Source organism: Crotalus tigris, unplaced genomic scaffold (genome assembly GCF_016545835.1).
Source record: "Crotalus tigris isolate CLP2741 ecotype Arizona unplaced genomic scaffold, ASM1654583v1 scf7180000017632.1879674, whole genome shotgun sequence".
Lineage (NCBI taxonomy): Eukaryota > Metazoa > Chordata > Lepidosauria > Squamata > Viperidae > Crotalus > Crotalus tigris.
In genome coordinates, this window is record NW_024096526.1 from 1,535,014 (window position 1) to 1,555,854 (window position 20,841).

General features: G+C 40.1%; 1 protein-coding gene across 1 annotated transcript in view; it reads left to right on the plus strand.

The window, feature by feature from the left end:
- The window catches only part of ATP2A3 (ATPase sarcoplasmic/endoplasmic reticulum Ca2+ transporting 3), a 137,705-nt gene that overhangs the window by 108,852 nt on the left and 8,012 nt on the right, over window positions 1-20,841 (plus strand). Inside the window, exons 9-15 of the mRNA XM_039334653.1 lie at window positions 6,584-6,672; window positions 13,453-13,555; window positions 14,847-14,978; window positions 15,996-16,121; window positions 17,480-17,698; window positions 18,137-18,472; window positions 19,100-19,320. Of these exons, the coding sequence (XP_039190587.1) occupies window positions 6,584-6,672; window positions 13,453-13,555; window positions 14,847-14,978; window positions 15,996-16,121; window positions 17,480-17,698; window positions 18,137-18,472; window positions 19,100-19,320 (1,226 nt within the window). The remainder of the gene's footprint in view (window positions 1-6,583; window positions 6,673-13,452; window positions 13,556-14,846; window positions 14,979-15,995; window positions 16,122-17,479; window positions 17,699-18,136; window positions 18,473-19,099; window positions 19,321-20,841) is intronic.

Consider the following 20,841-nt stretch of genomic DNA (forward strand, 5'->3'; position numbering starts at 1 on the left):
ATTTTTCCAAGATGTTACAGTAAAAATAAACCCTAAAGTAGAATGAATGTATACTAATTGAATTAATGACTCCCAATTAAAATCCATTGCTTGTAAAATAAGCTACCCACTGACAACATTAATGCATCCTTATCTGTTCGTACTAATTATTCTCTTTCACGCACATAGAAAAATACTTGGAAAGGAAGGGGAAGAAAAGCATGAACTGAAGGGAGACATGATAGCTGTCTTCCAATACTTGAAGAGCTGTCACAGGGAAGAGGAAGTTAATTTATTCTCCATAGCATCTGAGGGCACGACAAGAAGCAATGGGTGAAAGCTCCTCAGAGGGAAATTTAACCCTGAAATAAGGAGGAATTTCCTGATAGAGAGAACTGATTATTTATTTGTTTGTTTATTAAACTTCTGTGCTGCCCATCTCGCCAAGGCAACTCTAGGCGGCTTCCAGTCATTCCATTAAAATGCCATATACAACATTAAACCAATAAAGACCATAAATTTAAAACTCAGCTAAAATTCAGTTGACCAAGAAGGAGAGGAAGGGAGCAAAGGGTGCACCAGGAGGCAGTGGGGTCTGTCTAATTCATTAGCAATAGCAATAGGCTTTTATACCGCCCTGTAGTGCTTTTACCCCACTGTGTAAGCATTATTTGCATATTGCTCCCAACAATCTGGGTCTTCATTTTACCAACCTCAGAAGGATGGAAGGCTGAGTCAACCTTGAGTCCTGTCAGGATTGAACTCCAGACTGTGGACAGAGTTTGCTTGCAATACTGCACTTTAACCACTGCACCATCAAGGCTGTTTAACCTTCATTAATCATCACCAGGATGCCACTTCCCCGTTGTGGCCCCAGGCCAGTTGGCAGAGCCCTTCAAGCCCTTTAAGAAGGCCAAAACGGTGGATGAGGATCTCACCTGTTCCAGAGGACAAGCGCCATGGCAGCAAAGTGTCTTCTCCTGGACCCTGCCAGGAGAAATTCCTTGACTGATGGGGTCTGCAACATACCTCTTCTCAAGACACGGATGGGGTGCATGGGGGAATTCCTTTCTATGAAGGTGGTTAAATAAAATAGAGTTTCTGCCTCTGTTAAGCAAGTCTATTTGGATCATCCTTGTTCAGAGAGCCCTTGGTGGTATAATGAAAGCAACTTTAAGTGAAACTGCACCTGCTGGGTGTTTTAAGGTTGTGAGAACAATCATCTCTGGATGAGTGGGCAGTTTGGTCCTTAGCCAGTAGAGCTTTGGAGCAAGTGCAGCGTGTACCCATACACCTTTTCAGGTAAATGGACCCTTGTATGTATACAAATGCTGCATGTGGATGGCTAGGCTACAAATCTCTTTTAAAAGGGCTCATGGAATCAAATATTTTCCTATCCGGTTTGGGGATTAGCCGTCTGCTATTTCCGCCACTCTGTTTATATTCTGATGAAAAATGGGAATGAAACCATACGCAAAAGGGCACAGACAAGAGAACGTGATCAGATCTCTCCATGGTGAACTTTCAGCGTCGTCCTTGCTTGCATTTGTGCTTTGTTGACAGAAGAAATAGCATGCCAAGCTTGGTTGCTATGGGATACCAAACACTTTTCGATATGTGGAAGGCCGAACCCTGAACTGGGGTTGACATTAACAGGCCCAGACTGGTGCAGAAATAACCACAGCCAAGAAAATACAGGGAAGGCTACTGGGTCAGGAAAGGAGATGGGTTTAGAGAAGTGGGAAATCCCATCTGTTGGAAAAAACAATTATTCCAAAATTGTGTGGCATAGGTTGGACTAAGATACATCAAGAAAGAAAGAAGCACATGCCTATAAATAATGCTACTGTTGTGAGCAGAGTAAATATACAAAATATATAAATTTCTAAATTCACCAAGTGCTTTGTGTTTATTTTAAATTATGGAAATGCTTTTATGACATTCCCGTTTATTTATAACTGATATGCCCAGCCGTAGCCACCCAGCCTCACTTGCCTGAGATTATATAAGTCTCAGTCCTGCCATTTGCTCCCCCAAAAAACACAATATTGGAACATTTGTGGTAGCTCCATTAAAAGGCACACGCACGGACAAAGAATAGAATAATCTTTATTGTCATTTTGAATGTACACTAATCGGCATACATTAAAATGAAATTTTATTGCATACAGCTCTCAAAGGGTCACCACCTCCGATATACAACAACAACAACAACAACAACAACAACAACAACAATAATAATAATAATAATAATAATGTTGGAAGGGACCTTGGAGGTCATTGAGTCCAACCCACTGCTCAGGCAGGTAACCCTACACCATTTCAGACAGATGGCTGTCCAGTCTCTTCTTAAAAATCTCCAGTGTTGGAGCATTCACTGGCTGTTCCACTGATTAATTGTTTTAACTATCAGGAAGTTTCTCCTTAGTTCTAGGTTGCTTCTCTCCTGGATTAGTTTCCATCCGTTGCTTCTTGTCCTTCCTTCAGGCGCTTTGGAGAATAGCATGACTCCCTCTTCTTTGTGGCAGCCCCTTAGATATTGGAACACTGCTATCATGTCCCCCCTCATCCTTCTCTTCGTTAAACTAGACATATTAATTTCAGCAACCGTTCCTTATATGTTTTAGCCTCCAGTCCCCTAATCATCTTTGTTGCTCTTCTCTGTACTCTTTCTAGAGTCTTAGCATCTTTTTTACATCGTGGTGACCAAAACTGGATGCAATATTCCAAGTGTGGCCTTACCAAGGCATTGTAAAGTGGTATTAATACTTCACGTGATCATAAATATGACATAAATAAACATAGAGTTATGCATATACCCACATATATTATATGACACAGAGAGACAACACAGTCTAATTTGGATTATGTATACATGTGCATGGCGAGCAAAACGAATCTTGCGAGTTTACCAGATGGATGGCATAGGGAACAAAGCTATTACAGAATCGGGTAGTCCTGCTAAAAATACTTCAAAATCTCCTCTCAGAGGGGAGCAACAGAAACAGACAGTAAAATGGGTGTGTGGGATCTCTAACAATGCTTCGAGCTCTAAGCACATAGCGCTTATAAGCAGCATCTTGAATACCAGGAAGTGAGCTTCCTATGATCTTCTCGGCTGTCCTTACCATTCTCTGTATGGACTTTCTATCTGAGGCACCAAATCAGGCAGTGATGCAGTTTGTTAAAATGCTTTCCATCATGCCTCTGTAAAAAGTGGCCAGGACAGAAGGAGAGAGATGTGCTTTCCTCATCCAGTGCAGGAAATGCAGACGCTGGTTTGCATGCTTCACTAAGGATGAGGTGTGGAGAGACCAGTTCAGATTGTTAGTTATCTGCATCCCCAGATACTTAATACTGTTGACCACCTCTACAGCTGCATGTTTGATACTGAGTGGAGTATGACTATGCCGGATCTTTCTAAAATCTACAGTGATCTCCTTTTTTTTATCAGCATTTAGAACCAGGTTACTTTTGTTGCACCAGTCCACCAGAGCCTTCACCTCTTCCCTATAAGCATCTTCACTGTCATCCCGGATAAGACCCACCACTGCTGTGTCATCTGCATACTTCACAATATGATTCGTAGCAAATTTGGCACAGCAGTCGTGGGTCATCAAGGTGAACAGTAGCAAACTCAGGACACAGCCCTGTGGGGAACCTGTACTCAAGGAGATGGAGTTGGAAACTTTCTTTCCAACTTGCACAAACTGGGGCCTATCAATAAGGAAATCAAGTATCCAATTACAGAAGGTTTGGCCTGATTATTTGTTTAAGTCATTGAAAACTAGAATTAGTCTTTGGCAGAGGCATCTGTAGTACTTTGATATCCATTCTGTTTTTGTTTTTAGCAACTAAGCACCACGTCACTTTTCCCCATTCATCATATTCCCTTCACTGCTTTCTCATTGTCTGGTAAGTTAACCAGGTTTCAGCAACAGCAACAGCCCACTTTCCATACACAAATCACCACAGGGATCCCCAAAATTTGTGGGATAGGACAAGAAAGATGTGCTATATGAAAATATAGAGTTGTTTAGCTGATTAACTGGCTGGGTCATTTAATTCTCTTCTGGGCCAGATCAACTGAAGTCCAAACTTGTGGCTGAAGGATCTTCAGGTCCTAGAATGACCAGCTAGCCTAACATGTAACCAAAAGCTATTTCCTTTCCTTTTCCACATCTCAGTTCTGTTTCTGTTTTCTGAGGCAGAAAGTTTGAATAGAATAGGGCTGGAAGGGACCATGGAGGTCTTCTAGTCCAGCCCCCTGCTCAAGCAGGAGAACCTATATCATCTCAGACAAGTGACTGTCCAGTCTCTTCTTAAAAACCTCTGGTGATGGAGCACCCATGACTTCTGGTGGCAAGCTGTTCCACTGATTCATTGTCCTCGCTTTTACGAACTTTCTCTTTAATTCCAAGTTGCTTCTCTCTTTGATCAGTTTCGAACTGTTGTTTCTTGTCCTGCCTTCTGGTGCTTTGGAGTAGTAAGTGACTTATTACTCATCCTCACACTTATGACCCTTGCAGCATTCCTATGGTCATGTGATCAAACTTTGGGCACGTGGCAACCAGCAGGAATTTACAACAGTTGTAATGTCCTGGGGTCATGTGATTTCTATTAGTGACCTTCCCAATCAGCTTCTGAGAAGCAAACTCTTTAAAGTCACTTAATGACCTCATGATTCGTTTAATAACTCCAAGGATTTGCTTAACTGTGGCAATAAAGTTGTAAAATCAGGCACAACTCAACAACTGCCTTGATTAGCAATGGAAATTCTGATCCCAATTGTGGTTGTAAGTCGAGGATTACCTATAATCGTCAGATTTTGCATTCCCCCCCCCAAATGCTTCATCTCAACACTGGACAGTTTGAAGCACATCAACTCATGAATTTAGGTGTTGTATTGGAAGATTGTAAGCATTTCAGATGATGATTTTACATTGTAAAACTATAAACAGCAGCAGAAATTGTTATCGTGGGTACAGTAGTAAAAGCCCTAAATCTGAAGAGGCTGAGAGAGAGAAAAGGAACAGCTCTTTCCTAGTTACTCAAGAATTTGACAAATGTGGGAACTCAACAGAGAAAGTTCTCATGTGCTGAGAATTGCTTAAGACTCTGATAAAAGCAGAATAAATTTTGACATGAACAGGAATCAGACTGCATTTAGTTGCAATGACATCATCCCTTTTTGCTCCCTTGGTGCAATGTGAGAGCAGACTGAGGCTTTATTTCCACCCATCCACTGATTGTCCTCTGATAACCTGCCCTTGGGTGTCATCTCTTAGTACAGCAAGATGAGTTTTAAAGGGCACAGAGGACCAGTTCTAAGCCTAGGCAATCTAGACAATCGCCTAAGTATCAATTTTAAGGGATGCCAAAATGGAAAATGACTTCTGAAATTCGCCATATACGTCTGTAATAGTATGGGGGAAGACTGGGCCCAGGGATACTGCCTAGGGAACAATAAGTTAAGAAACAGCATAGTCTACAACTGGATAGTGGGCAGGGCAAGAAGAGACCCATCATAATTTCTCAGAGTATAAAGGAAATTAGAGTGGCGTGGTGGCCTAGTGGTGAAGATGCTCACCTCCCACTCATAAGGTTGAGATTTCAATCCTAGGTAGCAACAGATGTTTCTCTCTCATGGCACAAAGAGAAAATATCTGCTGCAAACTCCATGCAGGCATCAGGAAGGGCATCCAGCCAGTAAACTCTCAGCTTCATCCAGTCGCCCCAACTATAACCTGAATTAAGGGATTACAGGGTCATAAAAAGGAAAAAAAGGATATTAGAGGGAGATTTGCACTTTCAAACTTGCAAGATTGATATCAGCCTTATCAAATGGATCAATTAGATTACTAATTCTGCTTTATTGTAAGATTATATTAACACAATCTTTGTTACAGGTAGTCCTCAACTTACAACTATAGTTGAGACCAAAATTTTCATCATAACTGATTGCAGTCATAAGTTCAGTTGGACCCAATTTTAGAACAATTCTTACTATGGTCGTTATGCAAATCCAGGTTCCCCAGTGGTCATTTTTTTTGCTGGAAATTGGCAAAAAGAGGTCACAGATTATGATCACATGACCACAGGACACTATAACAGGTTGTAAATGCGAGTGAGTTGCCAAAAGCCCCAGTTGTGATCACATGAACTGCAGGGGTAGTATAACAATCGTAAGTGTGAGTACAGGTCACTTCTTCCAAGGCTGTTGTAATTTTAAGCTGTTGTTAATTGAGCAGTTTATTTATTATTTATTTTATTTTTAAAATTTATAAGCCGCCCCACTCCCGAAGGACTCTGGGCGGCTAACAATAAAAAACACATAAAACATAACGAACAGTTAATCGAGGACTGCTTGTGCTATGCTAGAGAAAGTGGAATGAGGGCTACAAACCTGAACATCATTCATGTAGTCTAGTGATTGTATCTGATTGCAGGCTCAGATGATTGCAGTCTTTGTCAAGATTGTCTCCTTTTTCAGTGACAAAGCAATGTACAAATGCTTTAAACCTACTTGTGACTTGTAAGTAGCCCTTCAACAGTGCAATCTTTTAATTGCTCCTCTTTCTTTCTCTTTCTCTCGTTATTGTAGATGTTCATTGTGGAGAAGATTGAGGACAGTCACTGCAGCTTGCACGAGTTCACCATCACTGGGTCCACCTACACCCCTGAGGGACAAATGTAAGTGGTTCTACTGACCACTAGGAGGCACTATGCATTGATGTTGGAACTTGTGAAGCATAGATGTAAAAACTTCCCAATGTTTGAAAATTGATTGATTGATTGAGCCTCCGAGTCAGTATTAATTCCTGGCAACTGCCTGGACAAATCTTGGCAGTTTTCTTGGGAACATTTTCAGACCTGGTTTAGCAATGTTTCCTTTCTAGAGCTGAGCGGGAATGACTGGCCAAAATCATACAGCTGGCTTTGTACCTAACACATGTCTGAAACTCATAATCTTCTGGTTTCTAGCCTATACCAAATTGGCTACACAGTTCATTTAAAAAAGGAAAACAACTCTATTGCTGTATCTATCAGGTGATATCACTGTTTTCAATTTGCTGTGCTGTTTTGGCATCTCTTTTCTGAAAATTTCAAATTGCCAGCTAATTTAGAAATGTAGGATGGATACCAAAGCAGTAGGATATTATTTATTTATTTCATTTTATTTATTCAATTTCTTGGCTGCCCATCTGACCATAGGGCTTACAATATTAAAAGAGATTCCAGGACTAAAACAAAAAGAATCATGTTTGTTTAATTTTTTTTTTTAATTTATGTATATCCAACCTCTATAATTTTTACAAATATTCAAGGTGGTGGTTGTCCCTATTAATTACATACTGCACCAAGGGCCTCTTTCTATCTGCAGTGGTGATCCCCATGTGATGGGGACAGTCTTGTCAGGTAAGAAGAATTAAGACCCCACATTAAGTCCAGTTAAGCTAATTTATTGCTCACACCTAGGAATCTAGTCAGCTAACAGTCAGCACTAAATTGATGCTAGGTAACAGTTAATGGAATTCCAGAGGAGTTGGATTTAGACCATTTGTGGGAATTTAATGACTCCAGGCTGATTCCTCTCTTGACTCTACACATAGGCTGTGCCTGCCCTTCTCCCATAGGTCTTCAGAATTTGACTTACAAGAGAATTGCTTTTGTTGAACAAGCTTTATAGCCCTGCAATCTCTTGTTTCCCCTCCACCCCCAGAGTTGCTCAGTTTAGGCATCAGCAAAGGTTAGACATTAACAAGGATTAAGTGTCTTGCAGGCATTGAGCACTTGCTACAACAAAAGAGAGAGATAATTATCTGATTGGGATTAGGGTTGGAAGTTTGTTATTTCACAGCTCACAAGACTAAATAGAAAGATCTAGCTTGTCTAAGCAGCCTTTCTTCTAGGTGTTAATTGAAAAATGCAGGTCAATCACAGGACAATATCTTTATTGAATTTCATCAGGTTCCCTCCCCCCAAATCTTGCATGCACACACAAGTAGATCTATTAAAACAACAAACATGTATGATATAGCCAGCTGCAGTATTTATTTATGGCCATGTTTAGTCTGCTTTTTATTTTAAAAAAAACCAAACTCAGGTGCAATAAAATAAGCCAGGAAAACAACCCTAATTATAAAGTGAAAACCATAGAACACAGAAGCATAGGAACAGTTAACAAGCTCACGATCATAAGCTCAGCCCAAAACTTTAAGCAAACCCCCAAAAGCAAATTAGCCTTGGCACCAACCAGAAGTGGAGAGGGATGGTGTCCCACAACTGACATGCAATATACCCCACATATTATGTGAATCATGTTCAAAATAAAACAAAATAAAGTCATCCCCAAGGAATGAATTCAACCAAATAAGGGCATGGGGGTGCAGAATTAAAACATGTTTTCCACTGTACACACCATAAATTTCCACCCATAACAGTTGCTTAGGTATAAATTAGTTTTGGATGTAACATGTTAATTTAAGTGATTCACTTTTTATCTCTGTTTTATTTTTGACACAAAATACTCCGATGACATAATTTGGAGAGACAATGTTTTGAGTTCCATGGTGAAATCTCTGTAGCAATTGTCAGGGTCAAAAACATTTTGCACAGTTCTGAATTATTATTTTGTTGTTATTTAAAGGCCATGGGAAACGATAAGCAGAATAAATTTTCACCAGAGAAAGTGTGACCATTTTCTCCCTCAGCTCATTTATTATTGAAGGAGCTAAACTGACTATATTCTTTCTATCTCCATTCCCTGGATTTGTGGGAATCCACAACTCCTGCCCTATAGGAATGTAGAAATAATTGTAATAGAAAATTGGATTTACTAGGTCAGTGATGGTTAGTAATGGATAGTTGAGAAATAATTCTTTGGAGCAGGGTCTGGAGAAATTTGAATCTAAGAAACAAGAAACAAATAGCACTAGAAAACTTCAGAATGCAGTAGAGACCTACTTACATCGTCCCACATCACAGAAAATTATTTAGGCCGACCTCTATCCTGCATTTTCTTTCTCTTGACTGTGAGGATGGGCAAATCTGTACATTTTTCTCAGTCCTTCCATCCATCCTTCCTTCCTTCCTTCCTTCCTTCCTTCCTTCCTTCCTTCCTTCCTTCCTTCCTTTCTTACCTTCTTACTTTCTTGCAGTTTTAGGTTCAATTTGTCTCATTTTTGCATGTCCATTTAACTTAACAAAACTGTATACATTTTCTTTGTATTTCTTGTTAAATATATATTTGTCTATCTTGTTTTAATTGGGTTTTTTTTTTGGATCCAATAATTTTCTAAAGCTTCAATACATTTAAATTTTTTTTTCTATTTCGATTATCCATGTACCTGGATAAAATCATTACAGAAAAGTCAGCTTGCTGGCATTGTATATCACAGTAATTTTTCTTCATCATTTTACTGATGCAGCAAATGCTTTTGTGTGTTGGAAAGACCTCATACCAGTAGAATACAGATACTGTTTTTCATATATACAGTATGCATTTTGTCAAATGCATGGGTATAAAATGGCAAAAAAAAAGAAAACTTATTTTAGAAGTATCTTAGAAATTAATGTCTCTTGTGTTTACTCAGGGGTTACCACATGTTTTATGATGCATATTCCCGTTTTCCCCCAGGTTAATCATGACCATAAAAGCAGAAGATGATGGATTGTTAACTGCTAAAGTTTGGAGCATAATGCAAATCTATACAATGTTCCTATTTTTCCCATGCCAATGTTTGTTGTGCAATGTGCAAAATAACCTTCACTCCTGATCTGCTAGGTGGAAGAGTTGGGATGCAGAGACCTGCACACACCTTTAGTGATATCCAGGAAAATGCATTCATGTGGGCCATCCCCAAGATGCTCATACAACATACTTTGTCATCCTTTTTAGCAGAGGTTCACTGGAAACAATTACAGATTCCATGGGAGCCAGTGGATCCCAGGGTCGTTCACTCTTGGTGCATCCCAGGATGATATCCATTACCTATCCAAGGCAGTGTCTGATAGGGGAGTATTTAATGGGAACAGAATTTGATAAATCTCCAGAAAAACTAATCCTCTGAGTTCCTACCAGTGCAAATCAATTGGGTATGAAGCGTTACTCTGTCATTTCAACCCCCACATCCCCTCCCCACCCCAAACTCCCCAGGGTTCAGAATTGCCTCTATGATTCTGCTTTTAATGTCTACAGTGGACAAATGACAACATCAGTGTGATGAAGTGACTCAAATGCTTCAGTTGACCATTCTTGTATCAAATATCAGGGTGCAGATACTTACGGCATTTGCATAATGCTCATGTTGCATGATGCTCATGTTGTATGATGCTCATGTTGACATTTTGCTGCTGATGTCTCTATCCAACAAAAGCCTTACATAAAATTGGTAGCAATATGATTTACCCAAAGGTGTTGCTTCTAAGATTCTTGCACATAAGGCAAAGCAACAACTCCCTTGTGTACAGCTTGACTCTTAGTGTCTTCATGTCATTTTCCTGGCCACAATATGATAACAATATCCCATTACCTTCTTTGCACATATTCTTTCAATTTTTTTTCATCCAACCCCAGTCCAGTGATTTTCTCATGGTCCCCAATCTGGGTATGTGCTGGGTCTATGACAACTTGCCACTGCCAACTCGTCGCAGCAACTCGCTTTGGGATAACTCTCCGCGGGACAAGAGTTACGCTAATATCGAAGAAATAGTGGAATATAAGCGTTAAAATGAAAGATGCCAAAGGAGGGACAGAATGAAATGTGAATGACAAAAATTAAAATATTTTTAAATTATTTTAAATAATTAAATTGAATTGTTGAATTGTCCCGCAGTGAGTTGTCCTGTGGAGAGTTGGCTACAGCGAGTTGTCCCATTCTGTATTAACTGACTCCAAATCTTCTTAGATTTTTGTGAGATATATTTAGGCTTTTTTAAAAAATAATTAAAAAGGCTTAAAAATAAGAAGTAACAGGACTGTGATTTCCCCCTCCCCACTTACCACCCTTAATTCTGCTTCTCTAGGATCATTACAGCACAGAAAGGTGTTAATTTGCCTCTTGTTTTGGAAATGTAAACTCTTCTTTCCTGTGAAGATTCTTGTGTGCCTTTAATTAGCAAGTTCCTTTTCCATCACAGCTGTACTTTGTCCAAAACATCGGGGGGGGGGGAAAGGGTACAATTTGTCATTCTCATAGGAGCCACTCACTGACAGATGGCCTTCTTTTGACATTCCTTTAAAAAGGCTCTTTCACAGGAATTTGTCTGGACAAATTTGTGTTTGTGCATGCACACGTGCTAATTGGAAACTGGCCTTCCCATTAGAAGTTGTCAGGAGGCAGGCCTTAGCCTAAAATATGGGCAAAGCTCCTCTCATTTTATGCAGCAGCCACATGACCTTTTATTTCTCCCATCTGGAGACTGCAGGGACTTTTCTTCTGCAAAGGATGTACTCCATCACTGTGAAGGGTGTCTTTTGCAGAAGAAAAGTCCCAGCAACTTTAGGATGAGAAAGATGAGAAGAAAGACTATCCAAAAGCCTAGATCAGGGGTCCTCAAACTTGGCCACTTTAAGACTTGTGGACTTCGACTCCCAGAATTCCCCAGCCAGCCATGCCAATTCTGGGAGTTGAAGTCCACAAGTCTTAAAGTGGCCACGTTTGAGGACCCCTGGCTTAGAGACCTGTTGACAATGAATAATGTGAGGTATCTATGAGGTGATTTGGTATGACGAAGATCTCTAAACACATGTTAAGGGCATGGGGGGGGAGGATTCAGAATAATTAGAGACTAGTGATGCTTATGAAAGAAATACCAAATTGCTGATCCATCTAGTCTGATTTTTACTAAATATGTGAAATCTTAGATGGAGGGGTGTCTCTAGACCAGCCTTCTCCAATCTGCTATTCTCTGTGTTGAACCTCAGATCCTAGAATATCCAACATTGTCATCGACTATGACCATATTGGCTGGGAATCCTGGGAGTTGTAGTTCATGCACATTTGGAGGACAGGAAGATGATACTTGTTGCCACTGGCTTTCAGATCAAAACTTTCTCCCATCTGAAGGTGCTGCTGGCACCTTCTCCTTGCATTGCTTGTGCTCCCCCCTTAGGCAATTGTTGCTTTTCTATAAAGTTCCTTTATCTTGATTTGGGATCCATCTAGGTCAGTTCTGTCTGCTCTGACTTGGCAACAGCTCTCCAAATCATCAAAAGTATTCTTCTCACTCTTGCTACCTCACATTCCTTTTGGATCCCTTTGTCTTCCCTCCCCCTCACTTACGGTTTCACAGTGTCCTAGAGAATCAAATGTTGTAGCGTTAGCCAGTTGGTGGCATTTTAGAATTCAGAAGAGAGACCTGCAAACTGGAATGGTTCCTTCTTGTTAATGAAAAAGAAGCAAATAAACAGAAACGTAGGTGTATTTGGAAATAAAGTAATTTCAGAAGAATTTTTTTTCTAACTCTAGGTGGTCCAGTTATATAATAATAATAATAATAATAATAATAATAATAATAATAATAATAATAAGTTGGAAGGGACCTTGGAGGTTATCAAGTCCAACCCCCTACTCAGGCAGGAAACCCTACACCATTTTGGACGAATGGCTGTCCAGTCTCTTCTTAGAAACTTCCAGTGTTGGAGCATTCACCGCTTTGAGATACTTCTTATGAAACAGAAGGTAGCATGCATTCTCTGTCTTACCTATAGGTTAAAAAAAAGGTAAAGGTTTTCCCTGTTTGGTCATGTCTAATTCATGGGGAGAGGGTGGACATCTCCGTTTCTTAGCCAAAGGAGCCAGCTTTGTCCAAAGAAGCTTCCATGGTCTTGGAGTCAGCATGACTGTATGCCAAGGTGCATGGAATGCTGTTAGCTTCCCACCAAAGTGGTACCTATTTATCTAAGCTTGCCCCGTCACGCAGTGCTTGAGTCTTGAACCTTCTGTTCAACAAGTCCAGCATCTTAATCATTAGGCCACCTATAAGCATCCATGTTGAGCCTGGAGAAGCAGCACCCAGCCAATGGCACTGGGAAGAAGATTTCATAGCACTGTTGAAATAATTGTCCTGGCTCTCCATTGCTTCTGCTGGTTCCAACATCTTCATAAGCCACACCATTGTGTTGAAGCTTTTTTCCCTCTTGAATTCAATTTCACAGTCAGGGCTAAGGGCCTGAAGTTGGCTGAGACAGACAAAAGTTTAAAACTATATTTTGTAGAAATATGTTACTGAATGACTGCAGGAACAGGTTACCTGCCAGATATGGAACTTGTCCTAAGTCTCTTTGACAATTTTCCTCTAGGAAAGCTATGGTAAGATATATTACTATTAATAAGTAATAATAAAAAAAATCAATTACTGTTCTGCTATAATGATTACTGCATTTTGGTTACAAAGTATATAGGTTTCTTCATTGCCAGTCAGATAAAATTTTACTTTATTTCCCCTCTTCTCCCTTTAAAATGGCAGCTTAAAGAACGATCACCCTGTAAAGTGTGGGGAATTTGATGGCCTAGTGGAACTTGCAACCATTTGTGCTCTTTGCAATGATTCCTCGCTGGATTATAATGAGGTAAGTTTTTGTTATTAGTATTAGCCAGTGCTTTTTTTCAAAAAAAAAAAAAAAAAAAGTGCCAGAAGTCACACATGTCATACAATCCACCTTGGCTACCCTACAAGGATTCATCCAAAAAAGGTGCCGGAACTCCATTCTGGGCATTCTATGAGAAAAAAAGCCCTGGTATTAGCTATAGTATTAGCAATTTTAGACTTATATGCTGCTTCATAGTGCTTTACAACCCTTTCTGTACAAATGTCAGCATATTTCCCTCAATAATCTGGGTCCTCATTTTACCGATCTTGGAAGGATGGAAGGCTGAGTCAACCTTGAGCCCATTCAAGATCAAACTCCAGACTATAGGCAGAGCTAGCCTGCAATACTGCATTCCTACTACTGCGCCACCGGTGCTCATATACCGTGTATTATATATCAAATCAGGAAGAAAATTATACAGTAGCTCAGCCTACAGTTCCTAGAAGATTTTCTCCGGTTTGAACTATAAAGTCTGCCTGGAGCTGAAGGGAAATTTAATTCAGAAGGCTTCACTTTTGCAATGAATTTGTCATTTCTTTTGATGAGCAAGAACAAGTATATTACAAGTATTAATACCTTAATTGTCAGGGAGGGAAATAGCATGCAAAAAAGTATATCCTTTTTTAATATTTTTTTTGAAGTTTAAAACTAGATAAAAATCCTACAAATTAAGAAAAAAAAGAAAAAGTGCAGAAAAAGGGGGAAAGGAAAAAAATAGGTAAAAGAAAAAAGAAATATACCCTGTTTTATTATAAAACTTTTTAAGTTAAAAAGTTAATTTAAAGTTTAAAAGTTTAAAAAGCCAGATTCACTTAACAGCCGTGTTACTAACTTAACAGCTGTGGTGATTCACTTAACAACTATGACAAGAAAGGTCGTAAAATGGGGCAAAATTCACTTAACAACTGTTTTACTTAGTAATGGAAATTTTGGGCTCACTTGTGATCCCAAGTTGAGGACAACTTGCAAAGACAGATAGGCCTGGATTATTTGCAACATCATTATCCTAAGACTTACCATTCACCATTTCATGTGTAGAAATAATATGTCCTTTTAGATATATTAATTAGAAATTAATTTTTTTCTACCTACATGTTAAGCAGACATGCTACATCAGACTCTTTATTTTACCCTTTTTGTTTTTGCTTTTAATGTTGAGATTTGAACATCCTTCCTCACCAAACTAACATAAATCTGAACTAGACTGCAGTGCTCACCATGAGGGGGATCTTGGTTTTGTTTTAACTAAACCTTCCCTTTCGGTTTCTAGTCCAAGAAAGTTTATGAAAAAGTGGGCGAAGCGACAGAAACAGCCTTGACCTGTCTTGTAGAGAAGATGAATGTTTTCAACACAGACACCAGCAGTTTCTCCAATGTAGAAAGAGCCAGTGCCTGCAATACCGTGAGTAAGGGGTTAATTTCTCCAGGGTAGAGACAGAAGAAGTATTCGGGATCTTTAAATGGGGACTTGCAGACCATGTTTAGCTATGATTGGCCCAATAAAAGCCCCTTCCTAGCCATAAACCATTTCTGCAATTCTCTGCAGGGGAGAAATGGGACAATTTCAGAACACTAAAGCATGGCCAGTTCCTGTGTTAATTGTTGGAAGCTGCCTTGAGGATTTGCATAATGGAAAAGCTGGACATAAATCCAATAATTAAATATTAAATTTGGTGATTTCTTGACACTAGCTGGTAACCTATTCGTGTTGTTATGCATACAATAGCCTTGTAAATAAATCCAGAAGTGTTTTTAACTTGCAAATTATTTTTTATCTGCTAGATAATAAATAGATAGCCCTTTTAGTTGCTGGGTGCAAAATATTTCTAGGCTATGTAACCAAGTCTCTATTTCAATGCCATAATACTCTGGCCTGGCAAGAAAGATCTGGAGCTAGAATTGGCAACTAATGGACCAAATGCAGTTCCGGAGGCTTCCCAGAACATGCCACTAAACGTTGGTGGCCATGTATCAGTATTTAGATCATGATATTTTCATGAAATAAAAAGCAGAAGAGGATTAAATTTTGAAAGGCTTAATGTAGCTTTTTTTTTTAAATCCCTCCTGTGCACACTCAAAGGGAGCAGACAAATACAACACTATTATTGGCAACAACCGATATTTTCTGTAGGGCATCCTTTTGTCCACACAGAGAAAACAAAGTGGCCCTTTCATATGTTTTTTTTTTCCTTCTGAAGCAAGTATACTCTGAAAAGTACATCCATGGCATCATAGACAGTTTATTTTGCATTCCAGATGCTACTCTGAATTTGTGATCTATGTATCTAGAATGCTTATTTATATCTGTATATTTAAACATTGCTTAACAAAAATATTAATATATGTTCAAGGACAATTCCTATGGCTGGGACTCTGATGGTTACCTATTGTCATTTTCACTCCACCCCCACCCCCACAGGTAATCAAAAAGCTGATGAAGAAGGAATGCACCCTTGAATTTTCCCGTGACCGCAAGTCCATGTCTGTGTATTGCACACCTGCGGCCTCCAGTCACAATTCCTCGAGCAGCAAGCTCTTTGTCAAGGTAACTACTGGCACCAGGTCCAGTTGTGGTGAAGACACAGCTAGAGGCGCCGCTGCTATGGCTTTCTCTAGGCATTGAACTTGACAGGTGAAATGGTGGTGTGGTTATGGTGGTGCTTCACTTTTCTATGGGATACATATTGGCTTATCAAAGGTTGCTGCAGCTATGGACTTTTTGGAGATATGAATCTTAGCAAAATGTTACATAGCAATATCCCTGCCCAGGATCCCAGCCAAGAGTCGTTGTTCAGTCCTCATTACTTGTTCTCATTTGTCTCTTTGTTTCCCTGCATCCACCCTTAAGATAGCTTCCTTTATTTCTAAAGTATTTTATATTTTTGGAATTTAGATTCCCTCAAATTATGAGTACTGTCGTCTAATGTGTTGATGAGTTTGCTGTGATGTGTCAAGAGGAGGAACTCCTTTAGGGACTAGAGCACTGTTTTTCAACTTGGCAACTTTAAGATGTGTGGGCCAAATCTCAGAATTCTCCAGCCAGAATGGGAATTCCGGGAATTGAGGTCCAGGCATCTTAAAGCTGCCAAGTTTGAAAAACAATACTCTCTAGAAGAGCACATGAGGTGGGCAATTGTTGTCCCTTTATGACCTGTGGACTTCAGCTTCCAGAATTCCTCAGCTAGGCAGTCATACTAGCTTAGGAATTCTGGGAGTTGAAGTTCACAGGTCGTAAAGGAGCCATAGTTGCCCATCCCTGCTGTAAAGGATCAAACTCTGTCTCTTTAGAAGCAAAATGGTTTTGCTTTAAGCAGGGAAATAATCCCCCCCCCCCACACACACACTTTCTTCCCTTTCCCTGATATCTTTGATACATCTTGAAAAAGAATGGGTGTTTTTGTTTCAAAATAAATGTTGACTTAATCTCCAAGAGATTCCTTTAAAGTCCTGTGTTTCCACTAGGGGGTGCTCTTTGATTAATTTTCAAGGTAGAACTTATTTGGAGAGAGAAAATAGGCCATTCTGACCTAATAAATTAACTAGCCTTTGCAGGAAAAAACTTTTATTTTTTCACACAGCTAGCAATTGCCTTTAGCTTTTGAGTAGTGTGCACAACTCCACATTCTCAAATGTAAGCTAATCAGATCACCGACATAAATTTAAGATAGATTTTTAGCTTCCAAACATGTTGAATGCCATTAATTCCTTTACCACTCAGGTATTTACCAATTTCCTCTTTTATTAGATGAATAAATGACATTAGACTAAAACTTTTGGAGAGATGGCAAAGCTTCACCCCATCCAAGATTTACAGGGTTTAAAATCACAGACACATTTTGCATAAGTCTCTAATAGTTTACCTGTTTGATCAGTCCAAACATTTCATTTCTTTTCTTTCTCAAGGGCGCTCCAGAAAGTGTCATTGAGCGCTGCAGTTATGTTCGTGTTGGCGTAAACCAAGTCCCTTTGACTTCTTCCATCAAAGAGAAGATCCTCTCCAAGATTCGGGAATGGGGTACCGGCATCGACACTCTACGCTGCCTCGCCTTGGCCACGAGAGACCATCCACCTCGGAAAGAGGACATGCATCTGGATGACGCCAGCCAGTTTGTTAACTATGAAGTAAGTGAGGCTGGCTAGAGGATGAGAGTGTCTTTATAGGCCATATACAGGTAGTTCTCAACTTACAACCTTCATTTAGTGACTGTTCAAAGTTACTGTGGCACTGGAAAAAGTGACTTATGACCATTTTTCACTTATGACCCTTGCAGCATCCTCATGGTCACATGATCAAAATTTAGACGCATGGCAACTGGCAGGAATTTAGGACGGTTGCAGTGTCCCAAAATCATGTAATCACCTTTTGTAACCTTCTGACAAGCAAAGTCAGTGGGGAAGCCAGATTCACTTAACAACTGTGCTACTAAGTTAACAACTGTAGTGATTCACTTAACAACCTCCAGCCTTTTAGGGCACAACATTTTCCCTAGATCCAAAGTTTAGAAAATAGCAAATCAAACATTGGAAAGATGTATTCCCCCCACTCCCTTTTACCTGCAGACTAAGTTGACCTTTGTTGGCTGCGTGGGAATGCTGGACCCTCCTCGGAAGGAAGTGGTGTCATCTATTGAAATGTGCAAGAAAGCGGGCATCCGTGTCATCATGATCACCGGAGACAACAAAGGAACAGCTGTGGCTATCTGCCGGAGGATTGGGATCTTCTCAGAGAGTGAGGAGGTGACCGACAAAGCCTACACGGGCAGAGAATTCGACGATCTCTCACCAGAGGCCCAAAGCAATGCCTGCCGCTCAGCTCGGTGCTTTGCCCGGGTAGAGCCGGCGCATAAGTCCAAGATAGTTGAATACTTACAGTCATTCAATGAAATCACAGCGATGGTGAGTTCAGACCATCCCTCTTCATCTTTTGATCCTCCAGATTTACTTAAGGGTATTGGAAGATAGCAGGGCGATGTAGATGAAAAGCAAGATAGACTCAAATAACTAAGTAAATAGGGTTGCTTGTGTTCTTCAGGTTTCTTTCTCCTTCCTTGGATGAGAATCCATCTGTTGTCTAGTTGAACCTTGGCAACTTGAAGACTTCAACTTTAGCATACTGGCTAGGGAATTCTGGGAGTTGAAGTCTACCCAACATCAACCTGCCAAGGTTGAGAAACACTGGTCTAGTCTTCACATCTATTTTGGACTTCAATTCCTAGAATTCTTAGGCATGTTGGCTGGGAATTTGGGAAATTCCTAATCCATCACATCTGGAGGAAACTAGATAAGGAAAAACTAATATAAATGTACTTAGTTTAATAACACGTCAAAAATATATAGATAGACTAGTAGAGAATTGTCCATCATTGCTATAAATATTGACAGTCTAAACTGAAGCTTTAGCTTTTGAGTTAATTTATCTTCTGTTTTTCTGGAGGCATCAAGTTGGCCAGTGTTGGAAACACTTCCCAAACCAGACACTGGATTAGGCAAATCTTTGGGCAAAATTAACTTTATTTTCTCTAGACTGGTGATGGAGTGAACGATGCGCCTGCTCTGAAGAAAGCTGAAATTGGTATTGCAATGGGCTCTGGAACAGCAGTGGCCAAATCGGCTGCAGAGATGGTTTTGTCAGATGATAATTTTTCGACCATTGTGGCTGCTGTGGAGGAAGGCAGAGCTATTTACAACAATATGAAGCAGTTCATCCGCTACCTCATTTCTTCTAATGTTGGAGAAGTCGTTTGGTAAGAGCTTAAGGCAGCCCTGGTCAGAACAGAAAATAATGAAGGGTAGAGAAAGTAGTTATGGGATTGCAGATTTCATCAACAATAAATATTGGGTCTTCTGTGGAGTCCTTGGTGCTCTCTGAGCTTGGTGAGTTCATCAAGGACTCCACCATTCAACTTTGTGCCACATATATTCCACTGGAGATGGACATTTTGGTTGTAGATGGTAGGTGTGGGGTCCTGGAATACTAGGAGACTATATTTCCCCCACCCCCCACCCCCATATAGTCAAGTGAGTTAAGAGGTCATTCTCTAGCACATCTACTGGAAAATTTAACAGAAATGATAACAAACTATGTCAAATATTGTTCTTAGGAGACATTCAGTTCTGATCTGAGAACATCTGCTTTCATTCAGTATTGAAACCAAAAGTGTTCCATTTGAGCTGGTGCAAAGTTCAGTGAGGAAAACAGTCCCCAGGTGTGGGAGGCCAGGTGTGCACTTTATAATCATGAAGAATTTCTCTAGATACTCTCGCAAAATGACTTTCAAAGTCTACATGCCCATTTACAAAGTTGCTGTTGTGGTCACTATGACTGATCACGAAGTCCCTATTTCAGAGGTGAGGCTGAGAGCTCCACAACTTGTCCAAAACCTAAGTAGAAGGTAGAGAGTGGCACCTGGAACCTAGCACATAAAAATGAGCCTTTGCAGTTCCAGCTGAAAATACTGTGCAAAGAAAGTGAACCAGTAACCTCAAATTACATCTGGACTAATTAATGTTGGCTGGGTGTTTTTGATCTGATGCTTCTATTGTTGGGTTTCATTGTACAATTTGAATGTGCTGGCTTGAAAGTACAGTGTGTTCCAATTGTATATTATGCAAACATTGTGCCAAAGTGCAAGGGAGATGTCAGTTACAGAAAGCAGCTTTTAGGGTATACCATTGTCAACTCTTTGAGTGCTTCTGTTGCGTGCTGTCTAGCTCGGTTTCACATTATAAAAAATTGCCAAGGATTTAAACATTCTGGTTTAGTCTGAAATAGTCCTGCCCTAATAAAATAACAAAATAATATAGGATAACAGGGTTGAAAGGGACCTCAGAGGTCTTCTAGACCAGTGGTTCTCAACCTGTGGGTCGGGACCCCATTTGGGGTCGAACGACCATTTCACAGGGGTCACCAAACAAGGCTGTCCACCATTTTTCCCCCTTTTCTTTGGCCACGTCCCTGGCACCTGGTGATGTATAAGTGGTTGGGGGTCACCACAACATGGGGAATTGTATTATGGGGTCGCGGCATTAGAAAGGTTGAGAACCACTGTTCTAGACCAATGCCCTGCTCAAGCAAGAGATCTGTTATCATTTCAGACAAAGTGTTGTTCAATCTCTTCTTTAAAACTTCCAGTGTCGGAGCATTCACAACTTCTAGAGGCATGTTCTTCCACTGATTAATTGTTCTAACTGTCAGAAAAATTCCCCTTGGTTCTAGGTTGCTTCTCTCCTTGATTAGTTTCCATCCATTGCTTTTTGTCCTTCCT